The 17,978-nt window shown below is 45.1% G+C and overlaps 1 protein-coding gene across 1 annotated transcript in view; it reads right to left on the reverse strand.

Annotated features, from left to right (window-relative positions):
- Nucleotides 1-17,978, reverse strand: part of Fam171a1 (family with sequence similarity 171 member A1) — a 126,604-nt gene that overhangs the window by 56,099 nt on the left and 52,527 nt on the right. The window contains 1 exon segment of the mRNA XM_052729606.1: nt 4,216-4,443. Within this exon segment, the coding sequence (XP_052585566.1) occupies nt 4,216-4,443 (228 nt within the window).

A 17,978-nucleotide genomic window follows, 5' to 3' on the forward strand; every position in this document is an offset into this window, starting at 1 on the left:
CCGCAAAGACTGCTGGGGGCTCTTCTTTCTTCCTGACCCTTTGTGGGGCCATAAACGAGCAAAGACGAGAGGGTTCAAGTCTCTAACTTGGGTAAATCCTCTATGGACACTTCACAGGTTATCTAAACCATTAGCTCTGCCCCTTTCTACCAGATGGCACAGGTTAGGCCCCTGGTGGCTAGGAAGAAAGGACAGGTCTCCTGTGGAGAGTATAACCTACAGGAAGCAGTTCACTTACATGTGTAGGCTCCACCAAACTGCCTGCTCCATACATGCCTCTCCATGCCCTGCTTCCTCTCAGAGCTTGCCAGAGCCAGGCCCCGAGCACCCCTGTGCTTCCTGGTGTGAGTTCCACCTGTGGTCTGAGACCACCTGTGATCTTTATCTAGAACTAGGTGTGGTAGTTTGAGTAAGATGGCCCCCATAGGCTCATATATTTGAACGTTTAGTCACCAGGGAGTGGAACTCTTTGATAGAATTAGGAGGATTCAGAGGTATGGCCTTGTTGGAGGTGTGTCATTGGGTGTAGGCTCTGAGGTTTTAAAAGCCCACACCAGGCCCAGTGTCTCTCTCTACCTGTGGATCAGGATGTAGCACTCTTGGCTACTGCTCCAGCACCTGCCTGCATGCTGCCAGACTCCCACCACGAAGACAATGGATTAAACCTCTGAAACTGTAAGCAAGAGCCAATGAAATGCTTTCTTTTATAAGAGTTGCCCAGGTCGTTGTATCTCTTCACAGCAATAGAACAGTGACTAAGACACTAGGGGACTGCGACAATGTGCTTTGAAATCTTGTCTCACAGGGAACATTTGGCCTTTCCATCACCAGGGAAACCGCCCTGACAAACTGTTTCTCAAATTTGATTTGTCAGAGGGAAACAAGTGCTGTATTATAGTGGGCCAGCTATGTGCGACAGGGGCTTTAGGGAGCAGAAGCACTGGGCTATGGACCCAGTTCTATAGAGTGCTTCAGGGACGGGAGGTGGCAGAGAGGCCCACCGAGTTCTCAGTACATGGTATTTTTATTCACTCTGGAGAGGGTGTTGACTGAAGGCTCTTCACACTAAGAAGGCATTCAGGGTCCTCCTCTCCCCCAATGCTGAGGCTGGAACCTGGGGTCTTTCACATGCTAGTCAAACACTCTGTCACTGAGTTATAACTTGATCTCTCTCTCTCTCTCTCTCTCTCTCTCTCTCTCTCTCTCTGGAAAGTAGAAAGATTGGAACATCTCAGTTCTGCTTCAGGGAGCAGGGTGACTTCCTGGAGTGAAATCAGCCCACTGGGGTTTTCAAGATAGAACACAGCTTTTTCCATGAACGAGATAAAAAGTAGCTTCCAGGATAACATACAGAGAGGGTGACAGTGTCAGCCAGACTCCTTCAGGGAACAACTACCCAGACTGGCCAACTCATGAGACACAAAAAGAGAGAGGTCACCAGGGGGGGTTGCTCTGTGTGTCATTTTTAATCCCTGGAGGCCACTGAAGGATTTTAGGCAGGGTGTAATGTAACTGGGCACATGTATTTAATTTTAAAAATTCTTGGATTATTTCACACATGCATAGAATGTATTTTGGTCATTTTCAGCCGCCATTACTCTTTCAATCTCCTACTGCTGCTTACTTTCTTCTTCCCAACCAGTCCCTCGTCTTCCTTCATACCGTTTGTCATGTTGTATGAGCTACTGAGTCTCAGCAGGGTTGCCTGCAAGAGCTCGGGTAGGGTTATCAATGGCTACATCACCGTAGGAAACGACACTCTCTCCCCCAGCAATGATGAACTGTTAAGAGCTCCTCATGGCCTCCTGAGCTTCTTTCTCTCCTATTCATGACAGGAAGGTTCTGTCTTGTGTAGGTAACCACAGCGGGCACGTGCATTTAAAGACACAGTGCTTGCAATGTGGTGGGTGTTTTTGGAAGAGGCTAATTAACCAGGCCAGAGACCAGTGCAGTTGTGCTGGCCACCACCTTCTTGGCCAGAGCAATGGGAAGAAGAGCTACGATGCAGCAGCAGCAGCAGCTTTAGTAAGCAGAATGGTATATGGACACATTTGTGTATCCCTGTTTGATGCGTTTGCTGAGCCCCCTCACTCTCGTCTATACCCCCTTCCATGAAAGAGAAAACCTAACACATCCTTTAGGAGTTATTGTTCAGGAAGAGAGAAGAAATCCATTCCAAGCTCTCATAGGAATGCTCCTGTAAACTAAAAATAAGAATGCACTGTACATGTAGTGAGGAAAGAATCCCGGTTTCAATTTTTCATTCTACTTCAGAGCTCCCAGCTCTTCTGCCTTTTTTGCCCAATTGTTTGGAATACCAGAAGCGTTAGACTCCACTTCTAAAAATACACACTAAAACAACAGTTTACTCTGCTTTTCACCAGAGGCCAGTCTACATTCTGGTCACACTTCTTTTAGGTGCTAGTGAGGAGTGACTTTATCATATTGAAAAGGTCGGCAAATAGTCAAAGGCATGGGAAGGTCTTCTGAAATGATTCAGGCCAATTACTTCCTTTTCAGAAACTAGAAACACAGGCTCTGAAAGCCCTGCTGCGGGCCCACGAGGGTGGGGCCAGCTAGTGGAAGGCAGGCCTGGGTTCTAGGTGTTTTCACACTGTATCTAAAACTCTCAATTAAACTGTATTGTTTCCATTATTGGACTCATTCAAGAAAATGGATATTATGGGAACAGTTTCCTTTCTTTGGATCATATTAAAGGTGTCAAAATGAAAGCCACTAGACGGCCGATTCTCACTATTCACAGGTCCCGTATTTACAAATGGACATGCTTGCTATAACGTTCCTTTCACCCTCCAATCAGCAGTCCCTGTGTGTACGTGCCTGTGATCACAGTGCCCATAGACAGTCACATGGTGCTCATTCCCAGCAGAGGCTGCCCAGGGCGACACTCTATCTTCTTGTTTCAGCTCTCTCTTGTTGAGTGACTTTTCTTTACCTATTTGTGCCAAGTTTTCACATTTTGTGCTTTCTGTTGGTAATTTCACTATTTTACATGGCCTCCATGCATAATGCTGAGGGTCCTGAGTATAAGAAGGCTATAGTGAGCCTTACGGAGACAGTAGGGGATAGAGAGACGTTGTTCAGACATAGGTTATAGTGCTGTGGGATTGAGCACAAGGTTAACAAGTCAACTACATTTATTCAGCAGCATATTTAAACCAACACACATAAAATAGAGGCATATGTTGACCAGCTGATAAAAATGTTGTGACTAGAGCGCCCTGGGAAGTTAGTCTTTTCTTTTTCCCTTGTAATAGAGATTCAGTGTTTACCAGTTCTGGGACTGAAACCTTTATAGACTGTAACTTTGGCGAATAATATATATAGACCCTACCTTGTGGGGCCGCTATTCTGAAGCAGGCAGATACTCTCTGTACCCCCCACCCTGGCATACTTCCAGTCATGCAACAGGGAGATCAAACATTCCCTTTAGATGGAACCTAGGGAAGGAAAAGGGCTTTGCATTTTTTGATGCCTGAGTTCTATCCTCTGATGATGTTATTGGTTGTCAGATTGACAGAATCTAAGAATCACCAGAGACGGGAGGGGTTATCTAGGTTAAGTGAAGTGGGAGGACCTACCCTGAATATGGGCGGGGACATTCTAAGGGCATAAAAGGAAGAAAGCTAGCTGAGCACACGCCTTTCACGCCCTGCTCCCAGACTATGGATGCAACGTGAGCAGCGGCCTCCTGCCCCTGATGCTACCTAGTCTTCCCCACCACGCCGGACTTTCTCTCAAACCGGATGTCAAAACAAACGTTTCCTTCCTTAGCTTGCTCTGACCAGGTCTTTTGCTGCAGCAACGAGGAAAGCTACTGGAGCATATGTGGAGCCTACTGTCCTTCACTCTCCGGTGAACTCAGGACTGTCTATGAAGTCAAGAGGATGCCGGACACTACAGTACAGAGCTCACATGACTGCTTATCAAACAGGCATGAGGCACAACACTGGGAAAATAGGCAGAAAACTGAGATTCTGTGACCTCTGTGTACGTGTACAGTGGAGCCCCAGACAGCTTCACGTACTCACCCCACCATTCCTCCACATAATGGCACCCGCATGGGTAACTCAAAGTGTTGGCATACAGATTCCCCTGCCTGACTCCTACCACGAAAGTGCTTCCATGTCTGACCTCATCATTGATCACTCTGACTAGGAGGTCTGTTGTCTTAGAGAAAGACGAACCACTTACCCGGTAATCGGATGGGCTTCCATGGGGCGGAGTTTGGCACATAGGCATGTTTCGTGGCGGTGACAATCAGCTGATTACCCAGCTTATACTGGAACTTGATGAAAGCAACCCCATCCACCCCCGATGTGCCAGAGGCGATAGACACCTGGTTGGCGAAGATCTCAATGAGCGCATCTGCGATGGGTTGGTGGGTGCTGGCGTCACTAATATGCACCTTCAAGGTCACCTCTAGAAACAGAAAAAGCACATTAGCCCTGACGGGAAGCCCGAGGGGAGATATGCTAAGAACATCTAGGACTGCATTCTTTCACAAGTAATTCTGACTAGGGTCATTTTCTTCTTATTATTAAAACTTAAAACAAAATTTAATTTTTTAATTCTGAAATTAAAAAAAAATCCTTTTCCTTATGAAAGAATCCCATTTCCTTTAAAGCCCCTGCTCCCATGTGCTGCTTTATCCTTATGTCAACAGGCAGTTGAGAGGAAGCTTCACCCGTTCTCACACAAGGAAACAGATAAGATAGTCATTCATCCTTCCTGCACTGTTGGGCACTAGCTCCTATTGGGCTCAGGCTACTACAGAAGGACATGGTGGGCTGGGAGACTCACGGTGGGCTGGGAGACTCACGGTGGGCTGGGAGACTCACGGTGGGCTGGGAGACTCACGGTGGGCTGGGAGACTCACGGTGGGCTGGGAGACTCACGGTGGGCTGGGAGACTCACGGTGGGCTGGGAGACTCACGGTGGGCTGGGAGACTCACGGTGGGCTGGGAGACTCATGGTAGGCTGGGAGACTCATGGTAGGCTGGGAGACTCATGGTAGGCTGGGAGACTCATGGTAGGGTAGGAGACTCACGGTGGGCTGGGAGACTCACAGTGGGCTGGGAGATTCACGGTGGGCTGGGAGACTCATGGTGGGCTCCACAAAAGTCTCAGCAAAGGTGAGTGAGCATAAGCAACACAAGCATGCTGGGATTACAGTTTGGTCACCCCAAAGACAAGACTGAAGAGCAGCCAGAAATGTCTCAAGGGGCCAGGCGGTGGTGGCACATGCCTTTAATCCCAGCACTTGGGAGGCAGAGGCAGGCGGATCTCTGTGAGTTCGAGGCCAGCCTGGGCTACACAGTGAGTCCCAGGAAAAGTGCAAAGCTACACAGAGAAACCCTGTCATGAAAAACAAACAAAAAAACAAAACAAAACAAAAAAAAGTCTCAAGGGCTGAGGAGTAAAGTGTTTATTGTGTGAGCATGATGACCTGAATCTGGATCCCCAGCACGGATCTGAAAATCCAGGCATAGCAATGCATGCTTGGAATATCAGTGGTATGGAGGTGGAGAAGATTCCAAGGCTTGCTGGCCAACAGGCTAGCCACTAGCCACATCGGTGAACTCTAGGCTCAGTGAGCTGCTGTCTCAAAAGATAAGGTGGACAATGATGGAGAAGGACACTGGACTCCTACCACAAGGCCCCTATAAACATACATATACATATGCATGCCCACATCCCATGCGTGTGCGCGCACGCGCACACACACACACACACACACACACACACACACACACACACAAATTTTAAAAAGAGAGGACCCAAAGAATGTAACAAAAGAAGGTTGGAAGAATAAAGAGAGCAAGAGTACACCTATGCAAGGAGGGATGAAGTCCAGTCAGTAATACTAGCCAAAGCAGATTAGGAAGGTTGAAAGCACATGGGTCAAAACTGCTGAAAAATTAAGACTGAATGACTTCTCTTTACTCAGGCAAGAGATATTTACTGAGCTTTGACTCTGCCCCTAGGGCTAGAACTGTCACATCATGGGCGGTAAAGAAGACACAGGAGTACAAAGCAAATACTATGGCTTTGAACAGCCAGTGAGGGTTCAAAAGCAAGATAAGGGGGCACTTCCAGAAGAAACCACAGCAGGTTTTGCAAAATGTAAAGGATGTGAGAAATCCAAGGATGCTGGGCAAGCAGGGGCCAGATTACTTCGGGAGCTTCGTGTAAGGACCATGAGAGGTCACAGAGGTATTAGGCAGGGTGTGGAAATCGAAGTTAGTTATAGAAACCTCTAGATCTAGGTGCTGTGGAATGTCGTTCTGTATGCTGTAATGTGTGTTGCTTTGATTGGTTGATAAATAAAATATTGATTGGCCAGTAGCCAGGCAGGAAGTATAGGCAGGATAAGTAGACAAGGAGAATTCTGGGAAGAGGAAGGCTGAGTGCAGAGTCACCAGCCAGACACAGAGGAAGCAAGATGACAAGGCAGAACTGAGAAAAAGTACCAAGCCACATGGCTAAACATAGATAAGAATTATGGGTTAATTTAAGTGTAAGAGCTAGTCAGTAATAAGCCTGAGTTAATGGCCAAGCATAATTAATATAAGCCTCTGTGTGTTTATTTGGGTCTGAGCGGCTGCAGACTGGGCAGGACACAGGAAAACTTCCAACTACATCTAGGTGAAGAATGGGCTGAGTGTGAGGATAATCTGCAGATAAGCATCTGGCTCAGGCACTCAGTAGAAGCCTAGAGAGGAAATAGTGATGGGCCAGGCTCCAATCTCATGGTGGGCATCAATTTCAGAATCAGACAGAGGCCAAGTCAGAAGAGACCACTGCTCCAGTAAACCCTCTTTGCTCAGAAAAGGAGTGGACATAAGTCCATCTGGGCATACTCACACATTACTTGATGTATGTGTTAAGCTGCCTTCAATCTGAAAGACTTACGGTAACTTGAAATGTAGATTGAGGTAGAGACTAGCAAAAACATACAAGGGACCAGGGAGGCTCACAGATGCAAGAACATGTGGAGCAAGGCTCTGTGGATTGGCCAGTGAGGCTGTCAGGGTGTGGAGGAACCTGAAGGGGTGGATAAAGGTCGAGGATCAGGTTGAGCCCACAGGTGCTGCTCAGTGGGACACACTGTGGTGGTCTACTGCAATTAGCACTCAAGGATTGACCCCAGGGACCAGCCACATGGCACTGGGTAGGTCACTATGCTCTTCAGGTCTCACTTTTCCCCTCTGTAAGCCAGGGAAGCCAGCAAGGCGCAGCTTACTACAGGTGCAAACAGCAGAACACAGGCTTGAGAGAGGAAGGCCAGTGATAAATACTGTGCTTCCATTCTGCCAATCACTGTGCTTGTATGCACTTACTCTGCAATGGAATGAGCTCAGAGAAGAGATGTGGAGGCATAAAGGTTTCAAAGAAAGGGGTGAGACATCCCATTGAAAATGTTAATATTTTGTACCTGAAGATTTGGTGTTGGGTGTAGCTTAGGGGTAGAATGTATGGCTCATATGTGCAGGGTTTTAGGTTCAATCACTAGTAGTCAATAAAATAAAAATAATGAAAAATACCACTTCTGCACTAAATCACATAGAAGAATCTCTACCTTGGTAACTAAACTATCTGTCTTACGAAACTGATACAACTTTTTCAAAGCCATACATTTCAGGTGATCATTCATCTTCTTGCTCACTTTCCCCACGTACTAATTTAACAGATTTCTTGGGCAGATTATCATGGAAGACAGCTAAATAATTGCCCATCTAAAGCTTGGGGTAAGTGGCAGAACACTTGCCCAGCATGCACAGACACCTTGGGCTTGATCCAAGCACTACTCTCAAGCCCCAAAGGGTTCAGATTTACTAACAAAGCATACCAAGTAACTCCTTAAAACCTTTCAGAAAGAAAAAAAATGCTACAGAAATCGAAATGGGATACTTCATTTTATAGAAGGAGAAAGGAAAGCCAATACTTAGCAAGTAGACGGCTGTGAGGCCAGCAAGATGGCTCAGGGGGCAAAAACACTTGTTGCCAGGACTGACCCGAGTTTGATCCCCAAGACCCACGTGGCAGATGGAAAGAACTAACTTTTTTAAAATTAAACTTTATTTTTATTTTATATGTATGGGTGTTCTACCCGCATGTATGTCATGGACCACATGCACGCAATGCCTGCAGAGGCTAGAAGAGGGCATTGGATACCCCAGAACTGGAGTTACAGAAGTTGTGAGCCACCATTTGGGTGCTGGGAATTGAATCTGGGTCCTCTGGAAGAGCAACCGGTGCTTTTAACTTCTGAACCATCTCTCCAGCCCCAAGAACTAACTCTTGAAGGTTTTCCTCTAACTTCTACATGCATGTTGGAGCACGCACACCTCATCCCAAATAAATAAACGTAATAATAATAATAATAATTATAATTATAATGGGGAATCAAGTCCACGGTGTGAAATTTAGGGATGTGATATTCAATACACACTTAGTCAATTCTTCAGTCTCATCTTCCTGCAGGGTGTTTAGCACACATAGAGAACACATATAGTTTCTTACTCAAGTTGGTCTTCCTTGTCCCCCAAGTAATATGATAAATTACAACACAAATCAACTGAATTTTTAGTAATATTCACACTGCAAAAATCTTCCAGAAGTAGGCATGTGGGAAGGCTTTGCCAGGCAACCTTGATGATTTATGTCATTTTACGGTAACGTAACATTTACTAATAATTGAGATTACAAGCTTCTACTCTCTCTTTGCTGTATGATGAGGTGTGGTTTTGTGAGTAAACAAAGAGGGCATTCACTCCATTAGTCTCTTAGATCCTACTGCCTCAGTGTCCTCTAATGCGGTCGCTTTGTTTGGGTTCTGGGATATGTTTTGGAAGGGATCACTTAGCACTGACTTTTAGTGTCTCAAGATGGGGGAATGCCAATATGAGAGGGTAACTACAGACCACCAAAGTGTCACTTTTTTGGAGAGTTTTCTTCCTTTTTGTGCACACCAGGCCTATCATGCCTCACCCTACATGTTAGTGGGGCTGCAGTTTTTGTAGAGTAACCCTGCATGAGACCATCTAGTCAGCAAAAGTGCTCCCTCAAACGACAACCAGATGGGAAATCTCCTGTGAGGTTCTATTCCCCATAGTATTCCCTCTTGGAGTCTGAAAGGAAGACCCCATAAACGGCTCTCGATGAGGGGCAGTATAAAATGCGTTCTTCTGGCTATGGCAGGACTGTTGCAGGCAGCTACGGTTAGCAGCATAAGAAATAAAACAAGCCGGGCGGCGGTGGCGCACGCCTTTAATCCCAGCACTCGGGAGGCAGAGCCAGGTGGATCTCTGTAAGTTCGAGGCCAACCCAGTTTACTACAGAGAGAGAGATCCAAGACAGGCACCAAAACTACACAAAGAAACCCTGTCTCAAAAAAAAAGAAAGAAAAGAAAAAAGAAAACAAAGCAAGCAAACACAAGACATCAGAATAGGAGGAGGAGGAGGAGGATGGGGAAGGAGTCAGCAGGAGTGGGAGAGGGACCAGGGGGTAGTGGGGATGGGCATCATCACAGTACACTGCTATTATGTATGAAACTGTTAAATAAAAAAGAAAACACATAAATGAAAATGCAACTACTTTTAAGAAGCTGTATCCTATTTCTTTGGTGGTCAGTGAGAGCCTGAGCAGCATTCCAGGCTGGGACGCCTGATTTCTAACCTGAAATCGGGACCCCGTTCTGTTTACTCCTTAGTGCGCATGTCCATTGGTAGGTTCTGCTGAGGTTGGTTCCAAAACACACATCTCCCAGATAGTCTCCTTTGTGGGTTCTTGTCAACACTGTCCTACCTCAAGCCCTCACCATCCATCACGCAGAATGAGTCACAGCCTGTTAACAAACTGCCCCTCTTCAGCCCTGAGCCCCGAAGTCCCAGTGAAGTCAGGAGCTGTGTAGAATACACAGCTTACACAGAATGCTTTAATGACCCCCAACTCATATCAGGGGTCAATAAATGGTCCAAAATACTGTTTTTTTCTTGTGTTTCTGTCTGTGTATGATGTGCATATATGTATGTGTGTATGTGTGTGCATGTGTGTGCCATAGCGTATGTGTGAAGGTCAGAGGACAACCTCGGATGCCATTTCTTCCCTTCTACTTGGCTTGAGTAAGATTCTTTTTGTTCACTGCTGTGTATGCCCAGGATAGAAGGCTGAGGGCTTCTGGTAACTTTCCTGTCTCTACCTCCTCTATTGCCTTAGGAGCATTGGGATAATAGACTCATGCTGCAGAGCCTGGTTTTACATGGATCCTGGGGATTTGAACTCAGGTCCTCACGCTTGAATGGCAAGCACTTTACATACTGATTCACTTCCCCAGCCTGTTGTTTTTGAATGGTTTACGTGCTAAGGACAACTTTAAAAATTTTTTATTTATGTAGTGTGTGTGTGTGTGTGTGTGTGTGTGTGTGTGTGTGTGTGTGTGTACACCATGGTACAAGTGTGGAAGTCAGAGGCCAACTTTCAGGATCTGTTCTCTACTTCTGGGGATTAAACTTAGGTTGTCAGTCTTGGCAGCAAGTACTTTTACTAACTAAGTCAATCTGAGGATAATTTTCAGGTAGTTTTTCCTTTTTATTTTTTATTTTTTGAGTGAGTCTCACTATGCAGGTCTGGCTGGCTGGGAACTCATTATGTAGACCAAGCCTTGAGGTCACAGAGATTTACCTGCCTCTGTCTCCTGAGTAGCTTTAACATTTTTAAATGTCTGAAGGGAAAAAAATGGCACTTTTTGTAAATGAAAATGATCTAGAACTTAAGTTTCAGTGCTTATAAATAAAGCTTTATTGGAATGCAGACAAGTATTTCTGTTTTTGTTTCCTTTATTTCTTATTCACCAGTCTTAAAAAATACTATTTAAATTAATTTGAAAACCATTAGTTTGTTCAGATAATAAATGAACTCGAATTAATCAGAAAATATGTACTGAGCAGCTATGGAATGCTTAGGGTGACACTAAGAACTGTAAAATATTTTCCGAAAAGAAGAGAGACGATAAAGTAGTTTTTTGGAAGTGGAAGGGAGGCCTACTCACATAGGAGGGAGTAAAGAGGATGAAATTGGGTAGCACAGTGTAAAAACACAGCAAAGAAGAGGCTACCGAGATCATGAGTGGAAAAGCAACGCCAAACGGATCCCAGAAAGCCACGGCAGCGTTTGTTGAGATGGGGTTGGGTCAGAACGTCTGTTGGGATGGACGGCTGTGGCTTTCTGGAATTCATTACCTGCACACTGCCCTGGTTATGGGTTATGGGTCCAGTGAGAAGTGCTTTCTGGGAGAAATGACAAACAGGGCTGAGAGTGGAGAGGTGGGAGGAGTGGGTGGCATGGGCACATTTGCATCTTCCCAGAGAAGCCGGCTCTGCTAGGGTGATGTCCTACACTTGATCTGGAGGACAGGTGCAGGCTCTTTCCCTCACCAAAGGACTACAGGGAGCTGTCTAGTTTGGGAACCATGGAGAAGAGTACCGCCATATGGCTTGGACACTGTTCTGGCTTTGAGCCGGCCTTCTCAGAAGTTTTGTGACCCACACAAAAGCTTTATGAATGTCTCTTTTCCTGATACCTGCTAGGGTGGGTAGTGCTGTTTTCTATTCCGGGTGCAGGGCCTCCTAAAGAGTATCTCCAGGCCACATCCCCTGGCCTTCCTTTCACCTCAAACCTTCCGTCTCAGTACCCCACGAGCTCCACTCTGTCTGTGCTCAGGCTGAGGGACCCAAGAGGTGGTTGCTCAGGCCTCTTCCTGCCATTCACTCAACAGTGAATTATTCCTGGTCAGGCATTTAACCATTGCTGCTTACTCAGTCACAGATTTTGATCAGCCAGAGGCAGAGCCAGCAGAGGAGGAGACAGTGAATGTTGAGGAATTCTTCCTCTGCCATGATTCAGAGCGCCTCTGCTCTTGGCAAACATGAGCAGTTTGGCTCTGTGGGCACTGACTAGTCAGTCCATTGGAAGCAGTACGGGAAACATCTGCTTTGTGGGCAGAAAACTAAACATTATCTTTTAAAAGTCCAGCATTATCTTTTAGACATTTCCTTTCTAACTGCCACAGATTTAGAACTAAGTGCAACAAGACTGTTTCAAATTGGTGGCTTGGGAGGAGGCATCTCCAGGCACTAAGTTAAAAGCAGACATAACTGCATGGACAGGAGCGCTGAATTACGGCATATAATCCACATGCACGCATGAGGCTCCCCCATCGGGATTTGACAAAACTGACCAAGGGCACAAAAAGGCAGAAAACTCAGTGCTTTCCCTCAACCCCCTTCATCTTCAAATAATATATGTTCTATTTTTGTGCAAATGACAGAATACATTTATTTTATAATATATCATCCAACATAAAACCTTCTATTGCTTCCTTAAAAACCATTCCCTAATGTGGAACCTTCCAGAACACTTGAGGCTTTTACTGGGAACAGAGCTAGGAGAACATGTTCACTTGCTGTTTGAACAGCCCACACTTCTCCATTTTCAACAGCTAGTCTGACAGACTCTGGATTTGTCCAGGAAAGGAACTGAAGTTTGCAAAGCTGACTTGGTTGGGTGGTGGGATTTCTGAGGGGCTGTCAGCCCCCACTTAGTGCTTTTGGTTGCCCTTTCTATTTCTTCAAATTGGCTTTTTCTTTTTTTTGAGGGGGGGTGTTAATTTTTCCTTTCCTTGAATATTTTTGAGCTGAGTTTCCATAGATGTCCACCCTAGCAGGGAACCTGGCATTTCTCTGGCTTGGTCCTAAGAGCCTAGTGGAAAGAAAGCCACTTCGACCTTGCAGACCCAGCCTGGCCTCTAATGTCATGTTGCCTGGAGCTCCAGGAACTGCCCAGTAGTAGGCAGAGCAGCTGAAAAGGCAGTCACAATGCTTAGATTCCAGCACTACGGTTAGCTATATTTAACCCCAATCTAGCAGACTCACAATGGGCTTCACATCTCTTAACTAAAACAGTGAAAGATCACTTGACCACTTACAACGTTTTCCAAAATGAGAGTTTATTTTTAAAATGCTACCAGGCCTTCGCTCTTATTTTATCTAAGATATGTGTGCCCGTGTTACTAGAGTCTCACCAGAGCAGTGTGTGATCTGAATCTCTGTATTTCTAGACCGCGAGCAAGAGCAGGCTGGAGGATGCCTGCCAAGCGCAGGGCAGCTTTCCGTCAGTCTATCTTATTTCTTTTACAAACACGAAAGACCTATTTGACTTAATGATCTGATAAAATTAGGATGTACTTTGTCACTCGTATTCCCATAATTTATTTGATCCATTTTTATATGGCATACATGTACCTTGTATTATTTATTTTTGTTTTTTAAACTGATTAAAAATTTCAAATCTCAGAGAATGAAGTTCACTAAAAATTACAGATATACTTTTAAAGACCTATACATTGTACACTCTATATTACAAGACAGGTTATTAATCAGGTGTGGTGGTACAAGACAAGCTTGGGCTAAATTGCAATCTCCTGTCTTGAAAAGAGATTAGAGTAATATATAAACTGAATTAGTATAATAGCATAGAATATAGCTCAATAAACATCTGCTATAATGTGTATGTTCTTGGATTCCTTTCCCAGCCTTACTAAAGCACTTGGCAATCCCTGTGTCTGTTTGATTCTAAAAGGAATACTCAGGTCGAGGAGATGAGAGGTCAGACCTCTGTACTGGCCTCCCAAAGAGAATGGACAATGTAGACACACTTTAGTGCAAGGCCCTAGAACCCTCCTGGCTCCCTGACTAGCCCTCTCTAGCTGTTCTTCATGTAGACACCTTTTGCTATTGATGGTACAAAGAGCCTCCCCCAACCTCTCTGTTGATCTGAGGTCATACTGTCTGATACAGAATTTCTACCTCCGCTGGGTTTATTTTTAAAAGCATTCCTTAGTGCTCACCAGGGTATTGCAATCTCTATTCAAGTATTTGACTTCCTTTCTACTCTGTTGCAAAGCGTGGAGGAGATAAGTTTGTAACCACAGCCCTTGGGAACTCAGAACGTCATTCTGTGCTTTTTGATGGTCTACCACCACAGGCAACCGACTGACACGCTGCAGCACAGGAAGAGATAGTGATGTGGTAGACACAACAGCTTCAGCTTGGAAAAGGGAGAGAAGAGGTCTACGCAGGCAGCCAGCAAGTGCTACTGGCACATTCTTAGAGCATTTTATTCCCATCACAGTCTTGACAGGCTCTGCAAACGATGTTCTTTCCTACCTCAACCTCCTTATCTCTCAGTACCTCTGATGCATACACCCATGGCCGGACCAGGAGATCTCAGGACAATCAATAGATTCCTCTACCTCTTCTCCTATAAGATGTATGAGGCACAGACTGATGATCATTCCATAACAGCAATTTCTAACCCACTTGTCAGAATGTTGAAATGCAGAATACCAAACATTCATAAAAATATATCAATTAAAGAAATCTCTCTCTCTCTCTCTCTCTCTCTCTCTCTCTCACACACACACACACACACACACACGACTTTCTATTTTTCATTTTAGAACACCTTTCATTTTAAACACACTATAATAGAAACAGAAAATACCAACGACCTCTTGTAACTTCTGGCTAGGATCCTGTTAAGTCTGTCCGTTCGATGCTAAGGTAAACAGCAGCAATCCACACTCTGCTGTGGTACCTGATAAAAAGTGAAGGTTGTTGGGGCTGCTGCGACATGAGTACTCTGCCATTAGAACAAATTGAGAGTAGCTGAACCCTTGCATTTGAAAACTCCTGCTGGACTTGCATAATTCACACAGATAACCACATGCTCATGAAAAAATGAAAGATATGAAGTTCCCATGATCTCACCTAAACAAGAAACCAGACAGCAAACTAAACTGACATGACCCCAGCCTTCCATACATGGTATTAGGAACCACTTAAGGACAGCTTTAAAGTACTTTGCAAAAATAGAATTACTCAGCAAAAGTTTTGAAGAAAAAAAAAAGATAATGTGGCTATGCAAAGAAGAACTGAAACACCTAATGAATATAAAAAATAATGATAAAGATGGTCAAAGGGGAAAAAAACCATGCTCCCAGCTTCACAGAACTTGTCCATAAAGGCTGAGCAATCTCCTCATTCTTGCCAGATGTGGTAAGATATACAGTGGTGGTTACATAGCAATGCAAACACAGGAGATGTGGTCACTGGACGCCACTCAGTGCCACATAGGACTGAACAAAGGAAGGACAATGACACAACATGGTGGCAACCAGAGGACCCACAAGTGCTTATAAGAAAATAGCAACAATAAACCACTTGAAAATACTTCTGTTTCACTGGCGTTTTAAAATGTGCGTGAAGGTGCAGATCCTTTTCATGCAGGTCTGGAAGATACTGGGAGTGGCTAGGTTAGTGAGCAATGGTAAACATGTCTGTAAAACTAGTGTGCACACCTTAGCCAAGCTTCAGACATCTGTTGGAAGACGCTAGTGCAATGGTTACCAAGGCAACCTGGGTAGGGGAAAAATTCTGCGCGCATATTTCCAGATCCACCTATATCGTTTTCTTGGGGGAGGGTAGTCTAGGGATACAGTGAGAGCAAAACAGCATAACATTTATTTTGAACAAAGCCTTGAGATTTGAAGAGAATGATAATGGTGATTTTAGCAAGTCCTGTCTCCCCATGGGAGAGACTGCTTGGAGAGTGCTAAGTGGGAGGCAACTGCAAGGAAACTGACTCATCAATTACTTTAAGAATTAAAAAAAAAATGGGAAAGAACGGGCCAGCTGAAGAGACTGCTGGAAGGCTGTGAATGGCTCAAGTGTGTCAGACTCCCTGGCACTTGAAATACTATGAAAGCCAGATAAAGGCCCCTGCAAAAACTCAACTTTAGTCAATGTGGTGATTACATTATACATATGTGCTTATCTTTCAAAGAAATGAAGATATTTAACAAGCTACAGTGAGCGGATTCATCATGAAGCATGTTTCAGATGGCACTGACATATTTCAGGGCACTTTAGGGTCTGTTTAGGAACATATTTGGTGAGAGTGTCCACTTTGTGGCAAAGTGGGATGGGAATGGATCCCAGGCTCCTAACTTAATCAGTTATTTGGTCTTGCACAAGGACAGCCTCTGCAATCCACCACTCTTTGCTCACAAAACTGGAATGCCGACTGCCTTGAAGAGATCGTAGGATGTTCTGGAGGACTGACGGTCACAATATTTGTATCATGTCCGAGAGTAGGATATTCCTGATCTTGCCCACATGGCAAGCATTCCACCAATTTTACCCGGAGAAACACCATCTAAGACCCATCACCATTACCATAACCCCTATCATTCTCACCATCATCTAAACCACCATTCACACTGGCACTGTTACTATTATCACTATCCCCCCCCCACTCCCCCCCCCCATTATCATCGTTACCACCAGCACCAGCACCACTAGCACTACCACACCATTACCGCGTCCACCATCAGCTTCTTAGCCAAAGAAAACAGAAAGAGGAGGAAGTGTATGCTTCTCGGGGTGCAGAGGTTTGAGCTCAGCCAACCCGTATGTAGTGTCAGCTCTGCCATTTATAATGCAACGTTTCAAAGTAGAATTTTCTCCTGTAAAGGAATAGGCACCATCTCTGCCCATAGTTTCTCAGCTACCCTGAGGTACCAGTGCAAGGTACTTCTCATGGAGTGAGACACACGGTGAAGGCTTAATCACCACTAGATAGTTTTGTAATGGCTGATCTCTACCAGAATTTGACTCCTAAATGATCACCAAGAAGGGCCCACAGAAAGACTGTAGGAGATTTCCAAACAGGCACAGTCGAGGAGCTGGCTGTACTTTGCTGAGTACATAGAATTCTTATTTCTCTCTCATACACAACAGTGACAATACTGTGTGCCTTTTCCATTTCTGCACAGCTCACAAGCAAGGCACTGGATGCCCTCTGTGCTGAACTATCTTTTCCTTCCAGTTTTTGCAAGGCTAGCGGGTGAACCCAGGGCTTTTTACACACTAGGCAAGTACTTTACCACTGAGTAATAATGTTGGCTCAGAGGCTTTTTTTAAAGGATGTCTGTCTAGTGAGCAACCAGGTAAGACAGAATTACTGTCTCCTGCTACAGCCAAGGGCAGTTATGCTTACCTCCCACTGTTCCATAAAGCACCCCACTGTGTGCACAGGGATCATTCTGGCTTCTCCGGGCTGTTGTAGAAAGTAGGGCTCAGGGAACCGGTGCAAGCACACTGAGACTAGGGCTACTATTTCTACCATGATCAATAAACAGACTGTCATCTTTTTGCCAGCATCCACAGAGCCGTGCCAGGAAGGCTAGACTCTTAGGCTGTAGACTGTCCTTGACAGTTACTCAGGAACGCAAAGCATCCCATCAATTATGAAGTGAGTCAGGAAAGAGGCTGAGGGTTGAGAAGGGGCATGAGAGTCAGAGAGACACATAGAGGAGAAGGCTCCGACGTCGATGCAGGGCCCTTTCACTAATGGACTGCCAGATTCTTAAGCCTGTTGCTAATGGCCAAGCTTGTTCTTTAACCACACCCACTGCCCAAGCCACACATGCTCCCTCCCACCAGCCAGAAGTTCTGTTTCACTAGTTGGACGTGTTGTTCTAGAACGTTCCATAGAGGTCCAGCCTTTCCCACAGAATGTCAGGAGGTAGTAGAGTCAGAGGCTTGTCCCCTCTAAGTCTTGGTGAGTATTTCATTTTTAAAGCACTGATCCTTTTAGTTCCTGTTGAAACTGTAAGCCCTGGAGGCCACATTTAGGTCACTGAAGAGCAGAATTCAAATGATATGCTAAGTAGGTTGCTATTCATTTAGCATTCAAAAATATACTCTTTTGTTTAGTCAAATACCCCTCTTGCTTTTCACATCTGTTTAAAGCAACTCTTTTTAAATGGGGCAGCACCGTAAACTATGCTTACGCCTACAAGTTACAAAGCCTCACAATGGTCCGATTAACA

This window comes from Peromyscus californicus, unplaced genomic scaffold (genome assembly GCF_007827085.1).
Source record: "Peromyscus californicus insignis strain IS unplaced genomic scaffold, ASM782708v3 Scaffold_8__1_contigs__length_139910024, whole genome shotgun sequence".
NCBI lineage: Eukaryota > Metazoa > Chordata > Mammalia > Rodentia > Cricetidae > Peromyscus > Peromyscus californicus.